The sequence below is a fragment of the Erithacus rubecula genome, assembly GCF_903797595.1.
Source record: "Erithacus rubecula genome assembly, chromosome: 2".
Classification (NCBI taxonomy): domain Eukaryota; kingdom Metazoa; phylum Chordata; class Aves; order Passeriformes; family Muscicapidae; genus Erithacus; species Erithacus rubecula.
The window spans coordinates 6,919,482-6,945,085 of NC_136685.1; the positions used below are offsets into that span (position 1 = coordinate 6,919,482).

General features: G+C 37.2%; 1 protein-coding gene across 5 annotated transcripts in view; it reads left to right on the top strand.

Annotated features, from left to right (window-relative positions):
- The window catches only part of ATAD2B (ATPase family AAA domain containing 2B), a 70,856-nt gene extending 47,826 nt beyond the window's left edge, over nt 1–23,030 (top strand). For 2 of the 5 annotated variants that reach the window (XM_079298036.1, XM_079298038.1), the window contains exons 23-28: nt 2,562–2,684; nt 6,657–6,794; nt 17,709–18,404; nt 19,996–20,123; nt 21,264–21,392; nt 22,752–23,030. In XM_079298036.1, the coding sequence (XP_079154162.1) occupies nt 2,562–2,684; nt 6,657–6,794; nt 17,709–18,404; nt 19,996–20,123; nt 21,264–21,392; nt 22,752–22,793 (1,256 nt within the window). In that variant the 3' untranslated portion in view covers nt 22,794–23,030. The other 3 variants (XM_079298035.1, XM_079298034.1, XM_079298037.1) reach the window with 2 other exon arrangements.
- Nucleotides 23,031–25,604: the final 2,574 nt, after the last annotated feature.

Here is a 25,604-nt window from a genome sequence, read left to right on the forward strand (position 1 = left end):
GGAAGTCAGTTGCAGCTGATTAGGAGAGATTAGACAGTATTGTCTTGACAAAGTGTGATTGGATGCTTTCAATTAAAAGGGAATTTGTAGACTGAAATGCATGTAAAAGCTGTTCACGCTCCAAACTAAGGAAAGAACATCTTGTGTGCTCTTTGCTAGGGCTGTCTTACAGTGCACATTGCCAAAAGAAAACCTTTCTGCTGACAGCTTCAGGAGTCATCAACAAAGCATCAACCCAAAGCACCCTTTTGATGTAGAGTTCTATTTAAGATATATAATACTTGGAGATTAAGGTCCATCTAGAAATGTAGTCCAATGTGTTAAAAGTTTTTCATGAGATCTTGTGAAATTGCTTTAGCAGATTAAAGCCTGATTCTTCTTTATTTTTCTTCTCAAACTTTTGGTTTTCTGCAGCATTTTGCAAGTGTCTTGTGTGTACTAGACACAGTATAGTCTGGTCAGACTTGTTTCACATTGCCTTTTGAACCTGGTTCATATTTGTAGAAGATTAACTACTTCTTCAGTTTATGATGCACTATTTTCCCTCAAATAAAAAAGTCCATTTATTTTGTGTTCTTGATTACACACTTTTGAGGACTTCTAATGTGTGGTTGGTGTCAACTAAAGATCTTGATGGGCACTGGCATTCAGAGTGTGTCTGAAGAGCACCTGTTTAGGGATATTTTGATTTTCCTTGCTGTCAGAACTGAGCTAGGAGAAGTTGATCTTACTTTTTCTAGGCTCAGTTTTGGATAGGAGGTAATGAAAAATTGTTCTGTCCTCTGCTGTTAATCACAGATTGTGTATTACTCTTCTGGCATGCAGGATTTCTTGGGCTGTTGTGTGAACACACCTGAAACAGCACATTCTGGCTCTTCAGAGGAAGCATTCCATGCATTCAGATGCATTCATGAAATGAATATTTAACTATAAATGTTCACATTCTTTAAAACTGGACATACATGCTTGCCTCTGCTTCATGCTTGAATTTGCAGAGGACAGGTTCTGTAGTAAGATGTGTTGGGGTTTGTTTGCTCCACTGTTTGACTGGCAAATATTCTTGAAGGCATGGGAACATAACCATTGTATGTTGGACATGAGTGTTTGTCTCAGTGAAACACTGTCTGGGGAAAGTCTTGCCCAACACAGGATTAGAGGAAGGCAGTGGTTCAGTCAAACCCCAATTTGATTCCTTTTCATTTCTCTCCCCTCCCTTATTCCTTTGCAAGGGCTTCTTAAAGTTTATTGTCTGACCACAGCTTTGAAGTTTAATATCTCAAAATTACGGCTGGAACGAATGCAATGTAAGAGTTTTTGTGATCATAAAACATAATCTTCACAAATATGTGGGCAAAACCTTCCAGCTTTCAGTAGGTTTAATGGACATTAGTTTTCCCCAGGAAATGTTGGGCTCTTTTGAGCTGGATACTGGATAGTCTCTTTAACTCAGCAGGTTTTCCAGCTGTAAAACCTGCTGTTTCTAGAATTACAAATATTGTGAAATAAATATTTAGTGATATTTTTAATTGTTGTCTATAAAAATTATTAAAACATCAAATGTTCTGGTTATAGAATGTGTTCTAGACATTAATGTTGATGGTTTCTGTTGAATTACCTGCAACAGCTGGAAAAGGTAATTCAGTATGTTTGGATTGACAAATTAAATATGTTTGTACTGAAGTCAAACAATGAGTGTTGTAGGTTTCATTGAAAAACTATGTTTTAGGTGTCAATTTTCTCCACATATGGGCTTAGTTATTAAGTTATGATTACTTTTCATCTTTCAGTGGTGGAATAATTTGTTTTGTGTGTTTCAAAGGTAGAGAAACTGGTCTGTTTTTTCCTGAGTTACATTTAGGCTTCCAGCATGGGCAATTTGTTCTGTTCCCCAAACAGGCCTGAAAATGTAGCACACTCGAGGTTTGTTTCTTGCCAGATTTTTTTAAAGAATTAAAATGAGAAACAGCTATTTGATGTAAGGAATAAAATAATGTGTTTCAGCACAATTTTGATCAGTTGCTAAATAATAATTAAGCAATAATTTCAGGTTAAAGAAAAAAAAAACAACAGGGAGGAACATAAGTGAGCTAGGTTTGCCTCAAAGATGCAGATGCTGTCCAGTGTGATTTTGCAGGCAGTGTAACTGTGAATATTCCTAGACCCCAGTGGGTAAATTAATTCCTGGACAAGTCTCTTGTTACTTTGGGACTCTGCACTCTGCTCCATTATACTGTGTAGATGTGCCTGTGGAAACCAGATATACTTTATGGCAAGTTGATTTAGGTGTGTTCATCATTCACTGCCTGCATTCACAGTGGCACAGATGCCCCCGTGGATTAAAGTAACAATTTATACTTCTGAAAATGCCCATATCTCTCCAATAGCTGGATTGTGATTTTTAAGTGTACTGTGGTATTGATTAATCTGCATTTTCATACATCTGTAATTTTTCCCAGTTACCTCTGTTTGTATCAATGTTGTAATATACAATACAAACCAACATAGAAATACTAAGGAATTTTTATAATTGTGCTAAAAAATTGTGCTGTCCTGTTTTCTAGATAAAATAATTAGACATAGAGCATGTACTTTAAAGGACACTGCTCATGCTATCATTGCTGCTGAACTGGATCCAGAATTTAATAAGATGTGTGAAGAAATCAAGGAAGCAAGAAGAAAAAGAGGTATGTTTAACTTCAGTTATCATAACACAACACATATAGAGGCCCTCTGAAGATAGATAGGAATGGGCTCATGTTCACAAGCCCTGGACCTTCTGGGGAGCTTCAAACACCCCAGTATGTATTGAAGGGACAACAGAGAGGGCAGAAGAGATTCAGGAGGTTTCTAGAATGGGTAGAGGACAACTTCCTTCTCCAAGTCATAGAGGGGCCACCAAGAAGAGATGCTGTGCTGGACTTTTTCTCACCAACAAGGAGGGACTGATAGGGAATGTGAACCTCAAGGGCTGCTGGGCTGCACTGACCATGAAGTGGAAGGGTTTGAGCTCCTATGGGCAGCAAAGTTCAGTACCTTGGACTTGAAGAGTGCAGGCTTCAAGGGATCTGCTTGGTAGAGTCCCTTGGAGAAAGCTGTGGAGGGGAGAGGGACCCAGGACAGCTGGTTAATACTCAAGCATTGCCTCCTCCAAACTCAGGAGTGATATTTCTCAATAAAGAGGAAGTTAGGTAAACACATCAGGAAACCTGTGTGGATAAACAAGTTGATTGTGCATAAACTTAAACACAAAAGTGAGATCTGCAGAGAGTGGAAACAGAGAAAGATAGCCTGGAAAAACTACAGAGAAACTGAGCAGCCAGGGATCAAGCTAGGAAAGCTAAAGCTCTGAGAGAATTCAATCTGGCCAGGGACAAGGGCAAAAAGAAAAGCTGCTGTACATATATGGGATAGAATTTAGATATCTCCATACAAAAATTTAAATTTAATATGGAATAGATTGCATGTCAGATTCAGACAGTGCAGGTTAAAGGGTGAGTGAGCTTGAAACCCTCTACTTTTTCCTATTTTGTGAGCTGATCTCATAAGACAACATCATCCTTTCCAGAAAAAGGATGCATTGCCTACTGTTACAGACAGTACTGTAGAACTTGGTGAACAGTAAATGTTAGGGTTGCTGCACTAGCTTCTGATGTGGATGTGGTGGAACCAGAGCCATGTTCTGAAAGTGCCTGTAATATGGTATAATAAGAATTATGGGAAGGGAGAATAGCCTTTAAACCACTGTATTTTTAGTTGACCTTGGCATTTATGCAAGTGTAGTTTTGGAGATAATGTATTGAGTTTTTTTTTTATTAAGAAACCCTTGCAAGTCTGTGTACAGCTTCTAAAGTGACCAGGGAAAATTATCAAAAGTCCAGACATATTCCAGGTGTGGCAACAGTGCTCTGTTTACATTAAAAAAGTCTACCTCCATAGCAAAGCTTAAAAGTTTTGAAAGTTGAAAAAGGTTGAAAATCACTGAACTATAACATTAGAACAAAATTTCATGCTGATTTAGGGATTACTGATTTCAATAATTCCAGCTTTACCTTGGCAAGTTGTTTCCTGCTTTGGTATAAAGCTCCATTATTTGATTTCTAGGTTGAATTGGCTGGTCTTACCTTTCAGCTGCTGATTCTTGAAATACTTCTGTTGGTAGATAGAAGACCCTTTATTAATAAATTTCTTTGAACTATGCAAGTATCTATAGGCTTTCTCTTCTTCAGATACAAGGTTAAAACAGATACAATTCTTTGTATTTTCCTATTCAGTCATGCGTGTTTTTGTCTAATTTTGTGCAAGCTTCCAATGTATGTCTTGAATTGTGGATAAATGAACCAATTGTAATTCGCCATGGCTGTAAAACAGAGCTAATATAATGCCTTCATTTCTCCTCTGTACTTTTCTATTAGAACTACAAGAATATTCACAATTCTGGCTGCAGTGTCATGCTGTGAGCTGTGCTCCGTTAATTATCCAAGTCCCCATGACTGTTAAAGGTTATTGCTTCCGAGGTTAAAGTAAATGTTTGTAAGGGCTCTTTGTTACAGAGAATGACTCTATGGCTTGTAGTCCTTTCTTACAAGTTTGCTAGAACTGGATTGCTGCCCTCCTTTTTGTGGCAGTGGCCCAGTAATAGATATTTCTGGGGACAAAACCTGCAGACTGTGTTGAAAGAAGGGCAGTGTCTTAAGTCATAATGAACGCTGATGGTAGCACCAGTTTGTGGGACAAAACAACTCACAGACAGGAATGGGCAGGATTCAAAGTGATTCAGTACATTGGCATGGAAACTGTTACAGTGTCACAGGTACCCACAGGTGACAGATGCTTGTGCTTCTGGGCCACACTTGGTGGCTTCAATGACAACTGAACTCTGCAGTTGGTCCAGCTGTAAGATGTGCAAGGCTGAGATCACTGGCTGGGTTAGCAAGGAGTGCTAACCAAAGCAAGTCCAAAAGACTCAGAATGCATGGCAGAAGCTGTGTTAGATGAACTCTTTATGAGCAGAGGAAAATATATCAAGCTTTCTGAGGAAGTCTTATGCTGGAAGGCAAGGGATCAGGAGTTGTGTGTCAAAGGCTGGTGATGCAGAACGCCTGGATGGTAACACTTCAGGGGTGTATTCCTGGCACTGGCCATTGTAATGGAGGGAAGGGGTGTGAATGCTGATCAGTTCTGCCATTATTCTCATTTTGCTCTAAAGGATATCCTCAGCAAGGCAGATCAGGATTATCAGAGTCCATCTGCTTGTCTTGATTTTGACATGTACCCTATTTCAGAGCAGTTTCAGCAAGGGATGAAAAAAGCTAAAAAGCACCATGTCAATTTTCTTCACAATTTTGTTAGCAAGTTACTTAGCATCTTACATAGTTGTAAAATGGAAGGTATTTTCTGCATGGCTTTTTTCCCACAACTTTCCTGGTGATTTTGGGGCTGTGGATGTGGTAGGGATTTTTTTTTTTTTTTTTTTGTTTTTGTTTTTGTTTTTGTTTTTTGCCCACATATCTTCCATGTTTACTTAGTACTCTAACTGGTGACCAGTCTCAAAGTACTGCACATAAACTGTACAATAAAATCAGTATGTAGAAGTCAAACTAGAATTTCTTGTTTCTCTGTTACTGAAATGAGGTACTGTTGTGAAAAAATGCTAACCCTAAGGATAGCAAGTTTTAAGTTGGCAAATTAAGAATATTAAAATATAACCTAGACTACTGAAATTTGCAGCTACTTGTGGAGACCAGCAAATAAAAAGGTAGAAATGATAGTTGTTTTGAGTAATGAAATTTGTTTGATATGCAGTTTAAAATTTTTATAATAGTACCTAGAAACCTATGCTGTAATTATTAATTGTGAGATGAGAGATTCAGTGTAAATCTTTTAATTTCTGCATACATCAGTTTTGGAGCTTTTTCTCAGCACTTGATCACTTGGTTCTGGTTTCTATTGGAGACATGGTATAACATTTTGAAGACCATTTTAGGGGATGGATAGGAAATCCTAGTTCACAAATACAAAATTTCAGATATTCATTTATGTCTTTAAATTGTACTTAGACAATATGAAAGTTTGATTTTTTAGAATTAAAATAAAAAACCTATGAAGCATTAGAAGCTATGAGATGAAGTTATATTACAGGAAGCAAACCACACTTTCTGTTAAAAGCAGAATTGCATTTTTTTTTAATTTAAGAGCTCATATTGACTCTGAAATTGATCCACTTTACATAACAGAGATCACAGTGACAATACAAGGTTCTTATTCAGATACTCTTTTTGATATGGCATACAATGCCACTATGAATTGCCACTTATTTTAAAACTGTTTAAAATAAGGGAAAGATTGAAATGGTCAGTAAGAATTTACTTGTAGAGGAAATATGAATAGAGGGGCCAGACTTTGGGGGACCCAGAGTTTGTGAGAGACAGTCACATTTTTATAATCCATCAGAGCTGACAGTTTAAGACCATGCAACCAGTAAGTTGTTTTGCCAGCAGAAACCAAATATTGTCCATTCAAATCTTTAATTTGAATATCCAGCTAAATATTAATGGATGTATTCCTGTTGCAGTATGGTGTTCTGAGTTTCTTCTTTGATTCAGTGGCTTCCTGCAGCTTGGTTTATTGAAATAGATATGGTTGTCTTTTGCTTGCAGGCTTCTCAGTGCCAGCAGAGCAGGTGACTCCTCACGGTTCCGCTGTGCGGAAAGCAGAGGCCAGAGCTGAAGAGGCATTTCGGAACAAACAAAAGCCCACCATGGCCGTGTGGCCCAACTCCACAAATAAATGTGCTTGTAAGTACTTGGGGTGATAATTGTGCAAAATTACAGGTCCTTTCAATGGCAGACATTTGAAATGTGTCTCTGCATACTGATTATTTCCAGAAGTAATTTTAGGCATGAAACACATGGAACTAAGAAATACTCCTTCTAGGAGTACATAAAATCTCTGCCCAAGAAGTTGTAAAGAAGCAGGATTTGTGGTTTTGTGATAAAGAATAGTTGTTTTTTCTAATGCAGTATGAGTATCTTGCATTTTTTGTTGTGAGAGACTGTTTTCAGTATGAGACAACTCAAATCCAGTAAGATGAACACTTTCCAGTGGTTTGATGAGTTTTCAGGTTTGTTTATTCTGTGTATTAGCAAGTAAATACTTCTACACTAATTAATACTCTCTCACCTGCACTACATTGAATTCTTACCTTCAATACATTCCAGCATCATGCTGAAAGCTAGAAAAGAGATTGCAAATTTAACAGTATTTTCCTTTATGGCAATGGTTTTCACCAGTCAATAACTATTACTGGAGGATGTTAAGATACACTTCCTGGAGCCTACTGAATGAATCCAGTTAAGTGATCAAAATCTCTAGGATTGTAAAGTGTGATTGGGTAATCAGAGGCACTGCTAATTATTTTCAAGAGGTAAGTTGATTAGAACAGGTAAATACATAGCAGATATTATCACTATAAAGAGAATAAAGACTGTGAGAGAAAGTGAGTATGGAAGATAAACTGATAGTTGGACCTGGCTTTCCTGCTGAAGATACAGAGTCCATTATTAATATATTGATAGTAGCATTATCAATTATTGCTGATTGATGGCAAACTGATCGAAGTGGACAAGTTTTCATTTTGGTCTTTGTGCTCTCATTCATGGTGCTTTTCCTTGATGAGAAATCGTTTTCTAGGCATGGCAATAACTGCCCAGTGATGAACATTGTTTATATATGAATGATAGTGTTGATGTCAAATGGTTTAATTAATTAGAGGTGTATGATTTTATTTCCCGAAGCTGTAATTTCTTCCATTAAAGGAATTAAAGTCAATCGTACAGAATTATGGTTAGAATAAATTGTTATATAATAAATTGATGATGTGGATCCAAGCTGTTCTTTATTCATTTGGCAGCTCGTGCAAAACAGAGAGTGTAGGGAAGGGATTCCCAATTAATTTTTTTAAATTTCCTGTGAAGTCCTGGATGGAGATTCTCCCTCTGGCTGCTCTGCAGAGCACTTTGCTGGCTGTGCATGCTGATCAGCAGACGTTGGGGTTTAGAGACCTCCAAGCTGGACATCCCTTGGGAAGGGGGAGAGCAGCCCTTGCTGCTGACTGGCATGCAAAGCAGCTCTGGTACATCTCTTGCTTCCCCTCTGCTAAGGAGGCAGCAGCATTTGTTTGAAAACTCAAGCCATCAGCTGCAGAAAATTGCCAGTCTCTGTGTAAACAACAAAGTTACTGTTAAGGCACTGATCCTGTTGGTATTTTCATGATCTAGCTTGGAAGGCAAGAAAATTTGAGGCTTAGTGGTGTTTGGGTCTACAATCAAATGAAAATCTGCCTTTTAAGGCTGAGTCTGGGAAAGGTAACTAGTCCAGGAGGGATGTGATGCATCTAGTAATCAAGAGAGAGAACCAGGAATTGATGAGCAATCAGAAATCTGCAGAAAGGATTCAAGTAGTACATGAGCGCTCTTGAAGATGGATGTGGTCAGTTCAGCAGAGACAGAAATGAGGAACAGAAATGGTCTTAAAAGGGTACTTGGGGGATAAGCTAGAGAAGGGTGGGAGCAGAGCTGAGCAGATTGTGGGGAGCTCAAATAGCAGAAGATGAAACTGGGGATTGTGATTGTTTAAATGGAAGAAGTGAGTTTGGAGAAGGGATTTCTGAAGAGGGATTATTCTAGAAGGAGAGTGGAATTTTTTTATGGTCATGAAATAATATTTTTTAAGACTGTAATGTATTGCACAATCAGAGTAACAAGAAAAATTATTAAAGTATTTTAATTAAACTGGATAAAACCATGCTTTCCAATAATTCTGAAAATAATTGCATGTTTTCTGCTGTTTGAACTTGAATTAATGTTTTCCCTTAGAGGAATCTAAGGATCTAAGAATCATCAATCATAACATTACTTTCCTGATCAGTTCTTACTGTTTTTTAGGAGCTTTGTTTTACAGTATTTTAGAAAAGGGCTGCAAAAAGGTTAATTCAGATGACAAACCTGAGAACTCTAAAAGAAATTATTGTCAAGTATCTTCTCTAAAAACAGAGAAGATTGCATACAATTCAGCAGCCTTGCCAAATTTAGGGTCCTGCTCAGGGCTATTACAGTAGAGAGCTGGATTATTATGTGTTGGTTTGTTTTCTGAGGCTATACATTTGTATAAAACTTAATTTAGTTTTTTAGTTACCTATTATTTTGTGATTAATTTAATTTTTCTGATGTATTTTAGATACTTTGTTAATTTGATTAGACCAGATGGGCTGTTGGGAATGGGGTGCATAAGTGATTTTTCTGTTTGAAGGCATGGTGATAGACATTCCTGAGTTACATTTCATCTGCAACTCCCATTTCCCATGTTGAAGGTACAGCTGTGTGGATTGTGACCCACAATATAGATGAGTTTTAAAAGTATTGAATTACTAGAAGTTGCTGAAAATCTATTAGGGGAAGTTCTACAGTAATTTAAAATATTTCTGTTATCGACTGTGTATATTGAGAAAAGTGCAAGTATTCTGGTGGGAACTTGGAATGGGACAGATGTCAGAAGTCTGATATAAAGAGTTTTATGATTATAGAATTGCAAAATTACAATGGTTAGAGGGAACCTCTGGAGATGTTCTAGTCTAGCTCCCCTCAGAGATGGTTGCTCAGGGCTTTTTCTGTTTGTGTTTTGAACACCTCCAAGAATGGGGGCTCTCTGTCATGCCTGGGGAACCTCTTCTAGTGCTTGGATACAAACAATAAATTATTTTTCTTAATTTTGAGTGTTGTGTATTTCAGTCTGTGCCCATTGCCTCTTACCACTGGGCACTGCTGAGAAGAACCTTATTTTGCCTTTGTATGGATCTGTGTGCAGTTTTGCTAAATTAAGTGGTTTAGATACAAGTTAGCTCAAGTCATTAGCATTTATTTTATAATTGGGATCCTGTATAATAAAACTGTATCCAACTGCTCCATTTTGCCAGTAGATGGGGTATGGTTCATACTATTTTACTGTCTTTCACTTGCTTCCTTTACTGTAACATAGAAATAAACTCTATGGGGAAGATTTGGCTTTGCATTCTTATCTTTTTCTTGCAGCATTTAATGATAATATATTGTAGTGATAGACTGCAGATTTTATGTTTTCTTCATAAAGAAGATGTTTTTTATGCCATATGATAAATAGCATAGCTGTGAAAATGGCATTTGGAGCAAATAAAGAAAATTTAAATCCTTTGTGTTATGCAAACTATTAAAAGTATAAGTTTTATATGAAAGTCATTTTATGAAATATGAAGTAAACACACTGCTAACTTTTCCCAGTAATTTAAGTGATTAGTGGTCTCTCTAGAACTAACTGTAGGGATACCAAGCTAGGATCTAAAAAACATTGTTTCTAAATAAGTAATATTTTCTTTGCCTTTTTGTGTTGGTTTTTTTTTTTTTTTGGTTGGTTGGTTTTTGGTTTGCTTTTTTTTCACCCCCAAATGGTGATCTTTGCTGTCCTGTGGAACACATTGTTTCTGCTTTATCATGGAAAGGCTTTTGTTTCATCTGGTGTACTTTTAAACAAAGATTTTTAGAAAGAAAAGGTCTTTCATTTGCAGTCCTTCTCAGAAACTCTTTTTTTCTCAGTCTTTGTCCAATTTTCATTTGTTTAGTGTCTCTTCTTTGACCTTGCTGTTACAGTGGTGTAAGTGACTGCTGTACTTTAGGCTTTTGGGACTGCAGCACACCTTATCCAAGGACATGGCAGGCCAGGTGCCATATGGCTTTGATAATTTGAACCATTTTCTCCCTTTGATCTGCTTCTGGGTTTGTATTCAAAAATTGGATATTGGCAAATTAGCAGCCATTCAGAGGCTAACATGACAATCCTAATAGCTGCTGCTTTTGTCACTTATCCTGTATTTGCTTCTATTTAGTTTTTTTCCTCCTGCTTTCCAGATTTGACTTGGATTAATTCTCACTTGAGATAGAGGCAAGTACTGTTATTTGATAAGCACCATTAAAAAAGGTTTTCTGGAATGTGAGGATATCTTTACTCAGAGCTGGGACAACTGTCTCTTTTGTCTCTTTGTCATTTTGTTCTGGGTAGTGTAGGAGTTGGCATTCTGAGTGGGGGTGGTTTGATCTCTTGTGCATGACGCTGCCTTCAACCAGATGCTTTAAAAGAAGGTTGCAAACATTTGAGAAATAATTTTTTTTCCATGCCTGATTTTGGAGGAAATACCAATGTAGGTGATGATTCCAGGCTGCTTAACAGTTCTTTTAAATCCCATAGGCTTTTAAATTCTTCTAATTTAAAATGCAATTTAGTGAATTTGTGGGAGTTCTAATAAATCTTGACTACCTATTCTTTTTTGGGATCCCATCAAACTTCTGAACTCAGTGATATCTAGTGACAAATAAATTTTCTTTCATCACTATTAAATACTTGCCTGTTGAATTAATCAAGTGTCTTTTTTCTCTGACAGAGGGTTGAGTGGGTTCTACAATTTACTTATCAGTGACTTTTTTATATTCTCTTGTTCTCTTCTTTATAACTCAGTAATGCAAGATGGCTCAGCCTCTTAAGGTTTCCTTGAAAGCATTATCATCACCTTTCTTACAAACATGGTAAAAAAATCTTCTGAAGTAGTTTGGATTTTTTTTTCCCTTTAAATGTTATGCACAAGTGATGTAATAAAAACAGTTTACAGACCTGATAGATCCTTTCCTTTGTCCCTTTTGAAAACTGTGGCAATGTTTGCTTTAAATTGTTTTAAGACTTAGTGTTTCTGTCTGCAAAAGTAGTGAATTTTCTTAGGATTATTACCCATTTATTAACTTCAGATTTTGCCTCTTTGACAGAGAAACCACTCAGTAGCCACGATTCTTTATTGTGTTTTTTCATGGCTCTCTTGCAGCAGGAAGGTGTCATTCCGTAGTTCCTAAGAGTCAACTGAAGGTATTAAGGATGTGCATAGCTGCAGTAGTTGCTATTGTACAGAGCTAATCAGCAGAGGGGAAATAAAGCACATCTGTAGAGGTGGAAAGTCTAAAAATTATTTCCACAGATAATATTAATCTGATTGTCACTTCTCCTTTGACTTCATTTGCCTCTTTAATTTTCCAGCATGACTGTCTTGGCTTGTATTTTACTAACATAATTACTCTGGTTTCATGTCAATTATATTTTTATCGTGGTTTCCCAAGAAAATCATACCTGTGCTCTGTCCATCTCTGCTCCCCTAATAACTTCTGAATCATTTAGCAGAGTTCAGACAGATTTGACAGGAGTTGAGAGCTGAAAGATTAGATTCCTGCAGGTTTTGGGAAAATTGGTAGCTGGACAAATGCACATGTCTACTGCACGAAAAGGAGGTAGATTGAAAATGGTAGTTGAGCAGGTAAAACATGGTACTGACCAGGCATGGCATGCACACCTCAGAGGGAGTGTGTTCTGTGTCCTGTTCAGCTGGGAGGGGGGACAGGAGACACTGGGATAGCTCCATGAGAAATATTGGCAAGAGTGAGTGGGGAGCATTATTGGGGATGATAGGGGAAAGCAGTTGACTGGGGAAGAAAATACTGGGAGTGCTGCAGCCAGGATTGGTTTTGTACCTATATCAACTCTTCCTTATGAAACTTCACTCCTCTTTCTTGAGTAAAAATGCCCAGGCTCCTCAAGTATTTGTTTACAAAATATAAGCTGTTATATAAGGTGATAAAGATCATAAGCATGTGAAGTTGTTACATGCAGTTTTTTTCATGTGTTTGTCAGTTTTGTGGCTTGAGTGCCCTCCATCTAGGTGAAGAAAATGACATCTTTTACGGATTAGTTCCATTTAAGCTGGTCAAACTGCAGGTCACTGCTAAAGAGGTTGTTTTGCCTTGTCACTGGTGGCATATTTCCATTGTGTTCCCTGTGCCAGCACTGTCATTCATGAGTTGGAAAACTAACCCAGAAAAAACCCCAACAACCTAATGTTTCAGATGGATTTAGTTCCCTTATCTGTTTTACTGCAGGAACAGTAGTCCCAGCACAAATGAGGCAGTGGAAATGCTATAGCTGGCTTCAGATGGAGAAATGGCTTTGTTAGTGGAAGCTGGCACCTCACTTTGCTTTTTAAGCCATTGTGGAACTGTGATCTGTTCTTTCTTGCTGCTTATCTCTGACTGCAGTTTGGGACTTTGTGAGTAGAAACTCCAGAGACTTTCAAGTGGACTATTTAGTGCCTCTTGGTAAGGAATGTGGAGCTACTGGAAGTAGCTAAATTACTGTGGCAGGTACATGGATATGCTGGATGCTGTATAAGAGAGTGTAAGTTGCTGGTTATAAGTGATTTCTTAAGGCTTTGAGTTACTTTGCACATAAGACATCAGAGAGGTGTTGAGGGTTTTGATCATGGAAGAAAAACTTAAAACATGTGAATTGCTTTAAGTGGTTCTTGATACTGCAGACTAAAAATCTAGATCCATGGTGATCTTGTGTGCTGTGAGAATCTTCTTTGGGTTTTAATCCCCAGGAATTCTTCATGAAATACAGTAACAACAGAGAATTTACTGTTTGATGGATGTCAGTTTTATCATTTACTGACAGAGGATTCATATTCTCTGATGGGTTTTAAGCAGTGTGGAAGCATGGAAGGGTCTTTTCTGCAGCATAAAGTGAACTTGTTAGTCTCGAATACTGTGCTGCACTCATGGTACTGAAGTAGTCAAACTGCAGAAATTTCAAGAGAAAGATCTCTGCTGCATCTTATTAGAGTTCTTCCACATTAAGGGAAGCAGACTTGCTTGTTAAAAATCAGTTTTTGAATCATCTAATTATGCCTGCTTTCTTTTCTACTGTTAATTTTATTTCTCTGTGGTCTACAGTTCTGTCACTGTACTGCTGGATTTGGGGAACAGTAGCAGTGCATACCTCAGCTCCAAAGCTTCTGTACCATTCACCCATTTTTTGAGATCTCTTTTTCCAAGACCATAATAAACAGAAAGGTCATGGTTACATCTAGGTCTTGCAGAAATGCTTTGGGAAAGTGGGAACAATTTGGTTTATACTGTTTAGGATGCTTCTAGGGTGGTTTTTTTTTTTACTATCACTATTTTTAATAGCCAAGAACAGTGCTCTGCTGTGGACAGAGTTGGTTCTTAGGTCACCAGATGATTTTGTCATTTCTTAGTGTGTCTGCTTGGAGAATCTCCAAGCAGCACCTGTCAATGGGCAAGAATTCAGAATTTCTGAAAGTCTGCTACAGGTTTCATTTTACTTAACTTTGTTTCGAGGACCAGTTCTTCTGAAGTCAGGACAGTACAAAATTTCTTTTTAGTCTTGCCTAGGGGAAGTGCTGTCTGCCTTGCTTATGGGTCTTTCAGATGACTGAAAACACAACTGTAAATTTGTATTCAGTGATTAATTGCACTGTATTATGTAACACTCTAAAAAAATGCTGTCTGCATAGGTTGTGCATCTTAGGAAGAAAAAGAACAGGGGAAGTTTAGTTTTGATACCAACTTCATGTGAACCTGAGTGAAATGTTAGGTGTGATTTGTGGTCAGATATTTATTGTTACTAAAAATGCTTATTAGTGATTTGCAAAAAAAGCAAACCAGACAGAAGCTAGAACTGAAATTAAGATCTCTTTAGCAAATCTGTGGAGGTTATGGGAAGATTATAGAGTGAATACTTGGCCAATTTAGAAGGCAAGTGAATGTATTCATGTGTGAATAATTGCTTTTATAATAGTTAAGTTAGAGAAACTCAGTTCTATAAAGCAGGATTTTTCTGACAATAGTATTTCCACTGCCTCTGGCACAAATACTGCCAAAAGACTGGGTATCAGTGGGGAGATTTCTAATGAGTAGTTTTAAAAGGAATAATTGAAAGGTGTTAAGGCATTGAGTTGCAATTGTATGCACTGTATTAATTTTAAACAAAGTTCACACAAAATTTTTCTTCTGTAAATAACTGTCCTATTCTGTTGCCTACAGGAAGCTGATATGTGCCATGTCATACTGACTAGAAAATAAAAAGTTTGGGATCTGCTCTTGATAGACAATCCTCTAAAATATGTTAAGGTAGTGAAGATGGGATTCCAGGTTAAGTTTATTTTTTAGCAGCAATCTGTTAACCCACTAATTTTCCCCACTGACCCTTTGCATCAGTTTTGCATTAGTTTTACCCTGTGGTAGCTCTTTCCTTCTAAAGTCATAATCAACTGTTCTGCAGGATTCAGTTCCCTGCCTTTTTATTTCTAGTGAATATAAAGGGGACCAGTATAGGTGATGAAACCTGGTGTCAATGTCTACAATTTGTCAGATCGTTCTGTGGTCCATTAAACACTTCTCCTGCTTGTACCATTCCCTTAAATTTACTGGGGGAATTAAGCAGGGCAGAAAGACTGCTGGTGGTTTTGGGTCTTTTTTTTTTTTTTTCCTTTTTTTTTTTTCTTTCTTTTTTTTTTTTTTTGTGTGTGTGTTGTTGTTCTTGTTGTTGTATTCCTTTCCCAACTTTTCACTCATTTAGGTGCTTGACTCTGTGTAAAAGAAAAAATCTTTGTAGCAACAATGTTTTGGTTGCTAAGGATCTGGAACCAGAATTTCCTCTCTCATCCAAAAAGACATTGCTGCTTCACTTTTTGTTGTTGCTTTGTCCTAATTAAAAACAGGAGTAAAAAATAACATGCATAATGTTTGTTCAAAAATACTGCATAAGACACTGAGATAGCTGGGCTTGCTGACTCTCACTTGGGAAAGAATTGAAATTTAATGAGATGGGTAATATAATGATTAATTCCATTTTGCTTTAAAGTGATTTCTCTCACACCTAAGAATTTTAGGAATGTACTTGTGTATTTGGTCAAATTATGGATTCTCATCCCAGGTGGAACTCACAGTGTGGACAGAAGGGATGTGCCAGTAAATATTTGAAGTCCAATTCATTGATATAAAAGATGTCAAATGTTCTTCACAATGTATCTGATATATCTATCTGAATTACAGCAGTCTGCCAAAACAGCCAAAAATCAGTGTATCTTTAAAAATGTCAATTTATTTATACATTTAGTATGTACTAGATTTCCTTTGAAAGATTTCTACTCTCCTTCTGTGTTTTATTTGCCCATATTTGGACTTGCACTGAGGCTCAATCCATTGCCTAATAATAGGATTATTTTTATTTTTGTCTGTAGGTTTACATTTCCTGGACTAATTTCAGATTTGCTGCTTCAGTGATTAGTGAAAATCTCTTGCACAATATAGGGAAAAATACATGAACTCCTAAAAACGTTATAGGAGTAGGTTGTAGTTCATCATCAATAAAAGAGTGATACTGACTGTAGAAGTCACTATCAAATCTTGAATATGGCTGAAAAAAGGGGATATTACCTCCCCCAAATCTTGCACTTCCTCATAAAGATTATTTGTAACAATAAATACACATTCCAAGTGAGACTCTTTTTATTGCAGTATGATTATATCTTTAGATAGCTTTAAAACTAAAAGGTTAGGATTTACTCCTAATGTAGTTGTTAAACTACCTGCTTACATACAGCACTCATGGGGAGAAGTTCTGAAGTACAACTGTGCTTCTGAGTGGCTGTGAATTAATTCTCAACACTTGTACCTGCACAGTGCTTGTATCTTCAAAGGAAGATCTTTGTAACTCAGTGTGTGGTTGGCAGACACAGGTGTAGGACTTAATACCCCATAAATCAAAGCAACTTAGAAATACAAAGAAAATTATGGAGGTGCTCAGCATAAGAGCTCACTTCAAAATGGAAGGAAATTTGTCAGTCTCTGGTTACTATTGGCTATGATTTTCACTTATAGTAGTTGGCCACAACTTCAACAATTTAAAAAAAAAATAGAACAGTCTTTATCATTGCTTGGATTTGAAGATAGAAACTTCACTTTTTCCCACTTCACTTTTTCACTGTCTTCCTTGGTCTTCTGATCTGTGTCTAGTTAGTGCTTTTGGAAAGGATGATGACAATAGCATTAGTTTTGAATGGTCTTCCTTCTGCATTTGCTCATCAAATTACAAATGTGCCCCAAGTCTTTAGATTGCAGTGAGATACAATTAAGGTATCGGATAGGTTAGTAAAATAAAATGGCCTTTCTGAAAAATATAAAATGTATAATGAAATGTAAATGTAAAATGAAAAATATAATTTTTCAAAGGCACAGAAAATGCAACTAAGTAAAATTTCATGGAGAAATAATGAAAAAAGGATAACATGCCTACATTGCTTCAAGTTGAGTAGCACAATATGACCCTCACAGCTGACTCTGTTTGGAGTAATAGGTTGGATTAGAGGCTTCCTCATGTCCCTTCCAACCTGAATTATTCTATGAATCCATGGATTGCACTTTCATTTATTTTATTGTACAATCATTTCAAATCACTGATGAGCATAAAAGGGAAGATGAGATTAACTGTCTGTAGGGTCTTCATTATCCAAATGTGTTACCCAAATTACTACAACATTGCTCAGCTGCTTTAGTAGCAATTTGTTTCCATAGTTTAGGAATTGAGTGGATGATTGAGTTTCACTCCTTAGACTTCTAAAATTCCTTGTTACCTTTTATTTGCTTGCATTCAAATCAACAAACAGCTTATTTTTCCTTGAAGAGTGAAGGTACTTGATTGCCTCACACAGCACCATATTTTTATATCCTGGCCTCTTTACTGAGGGGTACCTGTGCATCTGAAAGTGTTTGTGTGTTTGTTTTCAGTTCGAATAAGGAGAAAATCCAGACGGCGCTCACAGTGGGGCAAAGGCATTATTAAAAAGAGGAAAGTCAATAATTTAAAGAAAGATGAAGATGATGCAAAATTTGCTGATGATGAAAATCACGGTGAGGACAGTAAATTGCTGGAAAATGGAGAGCTAGAGATCAGCACTGACTGCATTGAGGAGAATGGAGAGGAAACAGGAGACCTCTCTATGACAAATGATGAATCCTCTTGCGATATTATGGATATAGATGCAGAGCAGAGGCTTAACAATGGGACATCAGGAAAGGAAAACAATTTTGCATCCACAGAAGAAGAGAGCTCAAATGAATCCCTATTAATAACTGACAGTATTACCCTGGATGCTGAAAAGGAATTAAGGAAGGACTCTACGTTGAAAGGGGACTGTGTGAATGGAGAGACATCTGTACACAGCTCCGAAGGTGTACCTGTTCCAGCCTGTCATAATGGTAAAGTAGAATCTCTTGATGCTGTTTCACCCTGTGACAACAGTGATTGGTCTAGTAACAAGCAAAAATCTTTATCTGAAGATCAGCCAAAGGAGAAAATGGAAGCTTCCAGTGAAAGTCAAGGAAGTGATCTGGTGAAAGCTGAGTTACCACATTGCAGCAATAATGAGAAAACACTACAGAGCACAGACATTGAAACTAAGGATGCTGAAGCAGATAAAGAAGGTACAGCTTGTTTTCCATGTTTCTGTCTTTATCTCAGTGTCCAAGTTAATGTGTGTATTTTTCACTGTAATATATTATGTTACAATTATTATAACATACTAATATTTTATTAATTGCTGACTATTTATTTGAAACTCTTAATACACTTACAGCATTTGATTCCACATAGAGAAATTAAAAGTGCAATCTTAGACAAGAAAGTGTATCTCCACACTAACACTGCTTTGTTCATATTTGTCAGCTTTGTGGGAAATATTGAGGTAACATTAAAGCAATAATTAAATATTTAAAAATATTATAAATAGCGATAAATGTAATACATATTTTGATCTGTATATTCTGTCTGATTTATATTTTGATCTACATGATAGATATTGACTGGTTTTGTTAGAGAATATGATAATAATATAATTGATATTAGGTAAAAAATGCATAGAAATAAAGAATGTATTCCTTTAAAAACTTGCTCGTAGCTAAAGCTTAAGAGTAACTCAGTTTAACTCAGCAAAGCCAGGTTGTTGTTTATCTGTTGGAGGAGGTATCTGGCTTTGGAGTCACAGTGAACAGAATAACAGTGCAGGAGAAAGATAAGAGGAGGAGAAGGAAAATCCTGGTGGTGTATAAAAGAAGGGGCCATGTTCTTTGAAGACAAGAGAGATGGTTTCCTCAGGGAACAGAAATAGAATCCTTATACATGATTGCCTTTTTAATGAGCTTTCAGAATTATCTAAAAGAATGAAATCTTTACTTCAAAAGTTAGCACTGAAATTTACAAAGTAAATGAGCTTTAATGAGAGATCTGAATTATGAGAAGATTACTGTGTACATGTTGGCTGTGTTTGTACATACATATTTTCTCTAAGGGTAAAGAGAATAATACAAGAAAAGTTCTAGGAATATCACAAGAAGAGCATGGTGTGTTAAGAGCCTTCACATTTCTGAATTTGGTTGGTGAGTTGTATATGCTTTAGGATGGTTATAATAGCAGGGGTCCTCAGAAGAAAAGCATTTTAAATAGTAGAGGAGAAAAATAGTGAATGAATGTAGGGAGTATATAAGAAGATGGGAAAATATTTTGTTCTTTGCAACAGGGTTGGCCAATAGCTTGAATACAAAGCTGGAAGAAAACAGAAATGTGTAACAAAAGCATGAGGTTTGAAGTAGAGCAGATGTTGAAATACTGTGGTGATGAAGCCATAGGATGCTTTAGAGAGAAAAATGAAGATTTGTTTCACTTGAGCAGAATTTCAGCATTTTCTTAGTGTGTGAATTTGTCTTTAAAGTTGTTTAATTTGTTGTTGGATATGATGAGAAAATTTAGTGGAATTCAGTTTTCATTCAAAAATGAAAGTTGGCACTTTGGAGTTGGATTTTAAAAACTGCCAGTTTTGTGTGTGTCTTCTGAACTGTGGGCTTGTGCACCTGTGAACATTCAGAACTCGGCGAAGCTGATGGATAATGTGCACTGCCACAGTCTTGCTTGATTCAAAATCACCCAACAAACCAAACAAGCAAAATTAAACTGAGGTAAAGAAACATTGGCTGCATTTTGTGGGACTGACAGTGCTGATAATTGTTTTTCAAATTACAGGTTTGTTCAAAAGCAAGAAAACACGAAAAGTTGCTGTGGAGCAGTCAAAGCCCACAAGTTTGGAGCAGGTTCCAGAGGAACCTTCAGATCCCTTACCCTCTGTGGTTGTTGACCATGACAGACTAAAGGTAACAGAACTGAAAAAGTAAATTGAACTATTAACAGACTCTGTGAAAAAAGCTTTCTTTGTGTGTTCTGAAGCAACATTTCCTTTAGTTTTGCTCCAGACAAGTATTATGATGGTAGTGACCTTTGGAAATGATTTGTCCATCAGTGTTTTGTGGATGAAAAGTTAATAAAACTACTGAATCCTTACTGTCCCATCATTACTACCCTTATAATCCAGTAATGACACAGCAGTCCACTCTTCTAATTGCCATTTTTGCAGGTACTCATATGTGTTAATTGGCTGTGCTAGGTACCAAGAAACTGCTGGGTGCCTGGTAATTGGGAGTTAACATAATCTTTTCCTGTGTAGGTATACTTGGTAGAGAAAACTTAGTGGATTGGAAAGCACAATTTGTGTTGATGTTTTGTCATTATAGACTGCTAGTTCATTTTCTTTCAGTTTTTTTTTAAGCAAAGTTACAACAAAATTTGCTCTCTTCTGTTGTAAAAAGTAACTTGAGCCATTTCATATGACCTATGAAATTTAGATCCCATTTTTTGTGGAGTAAAGGTGATAATCTCTTTGGAAACCATAGAATTGTTATGACAGAAGAAAACAAAATCTTCAATGTCACTCTTTGCTACTATGTAAAATACTTTCACCTTAGTTTTGAGAAATTTTACATGTGTTGTGTAGTCCTTCTAACCCCTTCTCTTTTTTTGTTCTGTTTTTCAACATTTGTGGAAGTCCAAATGTTTTCATGTGATGGTACTTTTTTTCCCTGCCAGTATAAGTTCTTAAAAATGTCTGCTTTAGCCATCAAAGCAGTTTTTAGGGTTTGCTTTGTTACAATGACTAACCAAGATGAAATAAGATGAAGTAGCATTCCAAAAGAACAAACATTGCCCCAGCTTTACTGAGTAAAGAATCTTAAGAAGAAAAGTGTGAGTGTAAACAGAGAAGTGAAAAGAGACATCAAGTCCTTTTTGTATAAATATTGAAGCAGTGGCCTTGCTGATACCCAGGTGTGGTTCATTTCATTTGTATGTATCTCTTTGAAGGAGGGCTTCAGAGAGACATTGCATTTTTGATTTATCCTTAAGATTTTTTCAAATTATTCTAGAAACTCTCTTAACTTCACCTTTTGTTGTTCCAATAGAAACTGCTTGATGTGGTGGTTAAGAAAAGTGACAACCTGACTGTTGACCAACTTGAGAGATTGTATTCACTCCTCAGTCAATGCATCTACAGACATCGTAGAGACTATGACAAATCACAACTTATAGAGGTGATGTTGTACAGCTTCTTTTATTCTTTATCTGAATATTGTGAGATAGGCTTTTCAGAAACTGTTAATCTGTCAATTTATTGTTCTACTAGCAGGCAAAACCTTTAATACACTTTGAAGAAGGTACCTGTAAAAAGAAAAAAATGCAGTAACTTAGAAACTGGTGGTTTCTAAGAATGCTTTCTGCAGAAGAGGATTAAGAATTTAACCTAAAAAAAAAAAGAGGAGCTAAAAGGGGAGAGGATGCAGCAGCATGAAAAGCACATGCCAGCACAGTAAAATGGAGTAGAAGCAGTTTCCCTGTGTGTGGCAAGACTAACAGTGGATGTGAAGTGGTGATTTCACAGGTGCCCTGATCAGGTTGCTGCAGTTGCCCTTAATTGTGTGGGTGTAACTCGGCCAAACCCCCCTCTGGTCTATGCAGTCTGCAGATTCTGACTTTCATACAGTGCCTTAGAAGTGGGAACACTCTCTTGATCAGTAAGTACAGTCTTGGGAAGCTCAGTGCAGCATGGTGGAAGCCAGGTGTCTGCTTTGCCATCATCCTTTGTCACTGTTTGCCCTCCAAGGCCTCCTGTACATCAACAGCAAATTGGTCATTTCACCATTGGCACAGGCTGATGCCAGCTCTGGGTGTGCATTTCCTCCATCACCACTGATCTAACTGCAGAGGGGTTTGGATCAGCTTGCTGATTCAACTGATAACCAGCCCTGCTGAGAAAAGGACAACAATTGCTACTTTCCAGTTGGAAAGCACTGAGCACTAAATATTTTTCTCCATGAATAATTTACAGCAAAACCTGGAAAAGCCATAGTAGGAGGTTTTGTAGAGCTCCTGCAGAATACATCTCAAACCGTTTTCATGCTATCCCCTGCCATCTTCACCTAAAAATGTGTTGAAAGTCTGTGCAAGATGTTAGGTAGATTAAAAAGGCATTTGTCCAGCAGGAGCATGTAAAGACCAATCTTTACTTTGATTTTCCAAACTGTGCAGACATGTGATTGCAGCTGGGTCAGCAACAGCATAAGTGTGCAGTAAGACTTGAACTCATGCAGTGTGCCACTGCAGTGCTTTCCTAATATATATTGAGCACATTAATTATATAAGTGACCCTAATAAGGCTTGATTTTCTCATGGACTGTCATAGTAGAGTGCTTTTCTGCATTAATACTTCTTTAATGAGTTCCCTTTTTTATTGTATTTTGCTAGCAGATAGCAGCTAATAAACAGAAACATCTGTTTTCATATATTTATTTGTTCAGATTAAAACCAGTATCACAGTAAGTACTACTAGGTAAAGTAACTCTATTTCTGTCTCTCTATATTTATGAATAGTTAATGGTCTGTGTCTCTTGCAGGAGATGGAAAGAACAGTTCATGTGTTTGAAACATTCCTGTGAACTCGTCAAGATGGGTGGGTTTTTCCTCTCAAACTGCTCATGGAAGAGCAGTCCTCTGAGCCATTCAGTTTCCATTTGCACCAAGTATGTGCAGAGCCTTGGTCTTAAGTGCTCTCTCTTTCTGTTTCTGTTGAATTTGGTGCTATTGTCTCAGGTACCTGAAACCAACCAGCCTACAAGAACCAAACGGAACTTCATATAGTTGTATCTGATATAAATAAAGCATACAATGCCACAGCTTGGAGATTTTTGGTGCTACAGAAACTGTTCTCATTCCTGCTCTTGTTCACTCTACATGCATTATCTTTGGGGAAACTTCAGGCAAAGTGAAGACCAACACATACAAGAGGACTGGAAAGAGCAGATCTAAGTTGAATATTTTTAAACAGGCAACCTTTTTTATTTTTTTTTTCCAATTTTTCTCTTCTCTGGGGTTATGGACAAAAAAAATCTGTCCTAAAGAAGGCAGTGATGCATTGTGGTAGGAATCTTGAGTAACTGGATGTACAGTAATTTGAAGATGAGGCTCTCTAGAACTGCCTTTAATGTGCCTTTTAGTCAATTGAGAAAGATAAGGCTAAGCAATTTGTTTGGATTATAGCAAATGGTAATGTTAGAAAGCTGTCTGCAGAATGAAGATCTCCATAAGGATGAATTGTATTCTCTTCATTGGATGGTAAACCAGTATTATGGTTCTATAATGCCTGTCTTACTCTACAGAACTAAACTAAGACACACTGAAAAAGCCACACACTTTACCAAAATGGTGAAATTCCTTTTTCATTGGTGTATATTTTGTTTTAGAAACAAGTTACACAGTGAAACTCTTCTGTGTTGCTAAAAATGAAGCATTTTCCCACCATGTCCTTGTTTTCCAGTGTGAGTTCTCTAAGGAAAACAAGGTTAATACTGACAGGTTTTGTTGGGAAGGTCTGTGTTTGTAATATAGCTCAGACTGTGCAGTGCAGACAAGAACACACTATAGTTGGTCCAAGTCCTGGAGCCCAACCTCAGTTGAAAATAAAACTTCTCTTAGGTTTCACAAGTTGTTCTGTGCAAAGCATTGTTACTGTGGGGAGGATTGGAAGAGAGCCTTTTGAATCCATCTTTTCTAAGAGCTCTCTGGGTTGGAATTGTGTAGGTCAGCATTTTTCCTTTCTGGCAACTGGAGAGAACAGTCTAGGCTGTTTTATCTTTCTGTTTTATCACAGGCTCGGTATTAGAACATGACCTGGGCTGGTTTATGTCACCCCCATGTGGAAAGTGTTGTAGAGCAGTTGGCTGGTGTTCCCATCGTGAACCATTCATTGTGACTGTCCCGACGCAGCTGCAGAAGTGTCTGTCCAGAAATATGCAAAGCAGTGTGATTAGTTTTTAAACAGAGAAAACAGACTACTGCAGAGATACTGAGCTACCTCAGCTTTTTGTATTTTAGTTACCAACAGTGTTTATGGAGGACTGTAATCACGCTGCTCCCGTGTACAAAGCCAGGCTTAGGGACTTGTCTGCACCTCTCTGGCTCATCCCAGGCTAGTGCTGCAGAGAGAGAACGTGGCCTTGGGCTGCTGCAGCAACCCAGTGTGCTTTGGCCATTCTGGTTAAACATCACTCTATCTTAGAGCTTTTTCTCCCCCAGATGCCACTGGTTTTCTTCATAGGTAATGGCAGAAAAAGGTTTTCAGCATTCATGTACATCTAGTTACACCTAAATGCAACCCATGCAGAAACACTGTATTTTTTAGGTGGGAAAGTGCGATTAAAAACAACAAAAACAAGCAGAAAACACATTTTAAATGAGATTCTTTGATCTCAGATTTGATTATGGGATTTTTTTCCATGTTTCCTTTAGTATTTATTAGCATCATACCTGTTGGAGATATTTATGTGTCTGGTACATTAACAGCATTTTGTATTTTGATGGAAATTGTTACAAACTTTAAGATTTGATTAAATGATATGTAGCAGATTTTTTGTAGCAAGTTTCTGATAAAAGGGTTTTTTGCAAGTCTCAGGTTCTTGCTGCAGAATTTTTTAAAAATATTTATTCCAGTTTCACTTACTCAAAGAAGTTTTTGTTCAAGTAACAGCAGCACTTGTGGAAGATAAAACTGCATTCATTTTTAAGAAGATAATAAATTTATATAAAATAAAACAGTTGCGAATTTTAGTCACCAGTGAGTGTAAAAAGCAAGTTTAAGCTAATGCCTGGCATTAAAAAAGGTTCTAAAAGGTCAGGTTTCTAAAGGAAAATTTTTACTGTCAGTTGTTGATTGGGAAAAAATCATTAAGAGGCAACTTTACTAATTGAGGAGCTGCCATGTTGTTTAGAGAAACGTAGCTAATATCAGATGTTCTAGTGGACAGCTTACCTAAAATGATATACTCGCCTTCTTAGCCCAAATAACCACACTTCAGTTTTTGTTTTCCTTTACAGATGTCTGGTGGTTATAGAGTTAAAACAGCTGTTAATCTATCCATGTGGTCTAAACTTGTTTACTCTTTGTATGTTTTTAGTTTTTTTGCCACATAGCACTGGCAAGAGTTTGTACAAATTGACCTCTCTTCCTTGTTTCTTGTTGTGAAAATTGCAAATAAACTCCTGTGTGAGTCCTTGTGCTGGACTCTGGAATGTGGCTGACCAGGAGGAGGAGGTTTTTTGGGGGCCTGGGGGGGTGGGGGCTGTTTTGGAGTGATAGAGTTGCTCTTGGGTGATGGCTCTGGAGTTAATTGTATTTGCAAGCTTGAATCTCACCTGTGATTATTTTGTTTTGTTTTGTTTTGTGTCCTCTGTATTGTTACTTGATTTCCTCA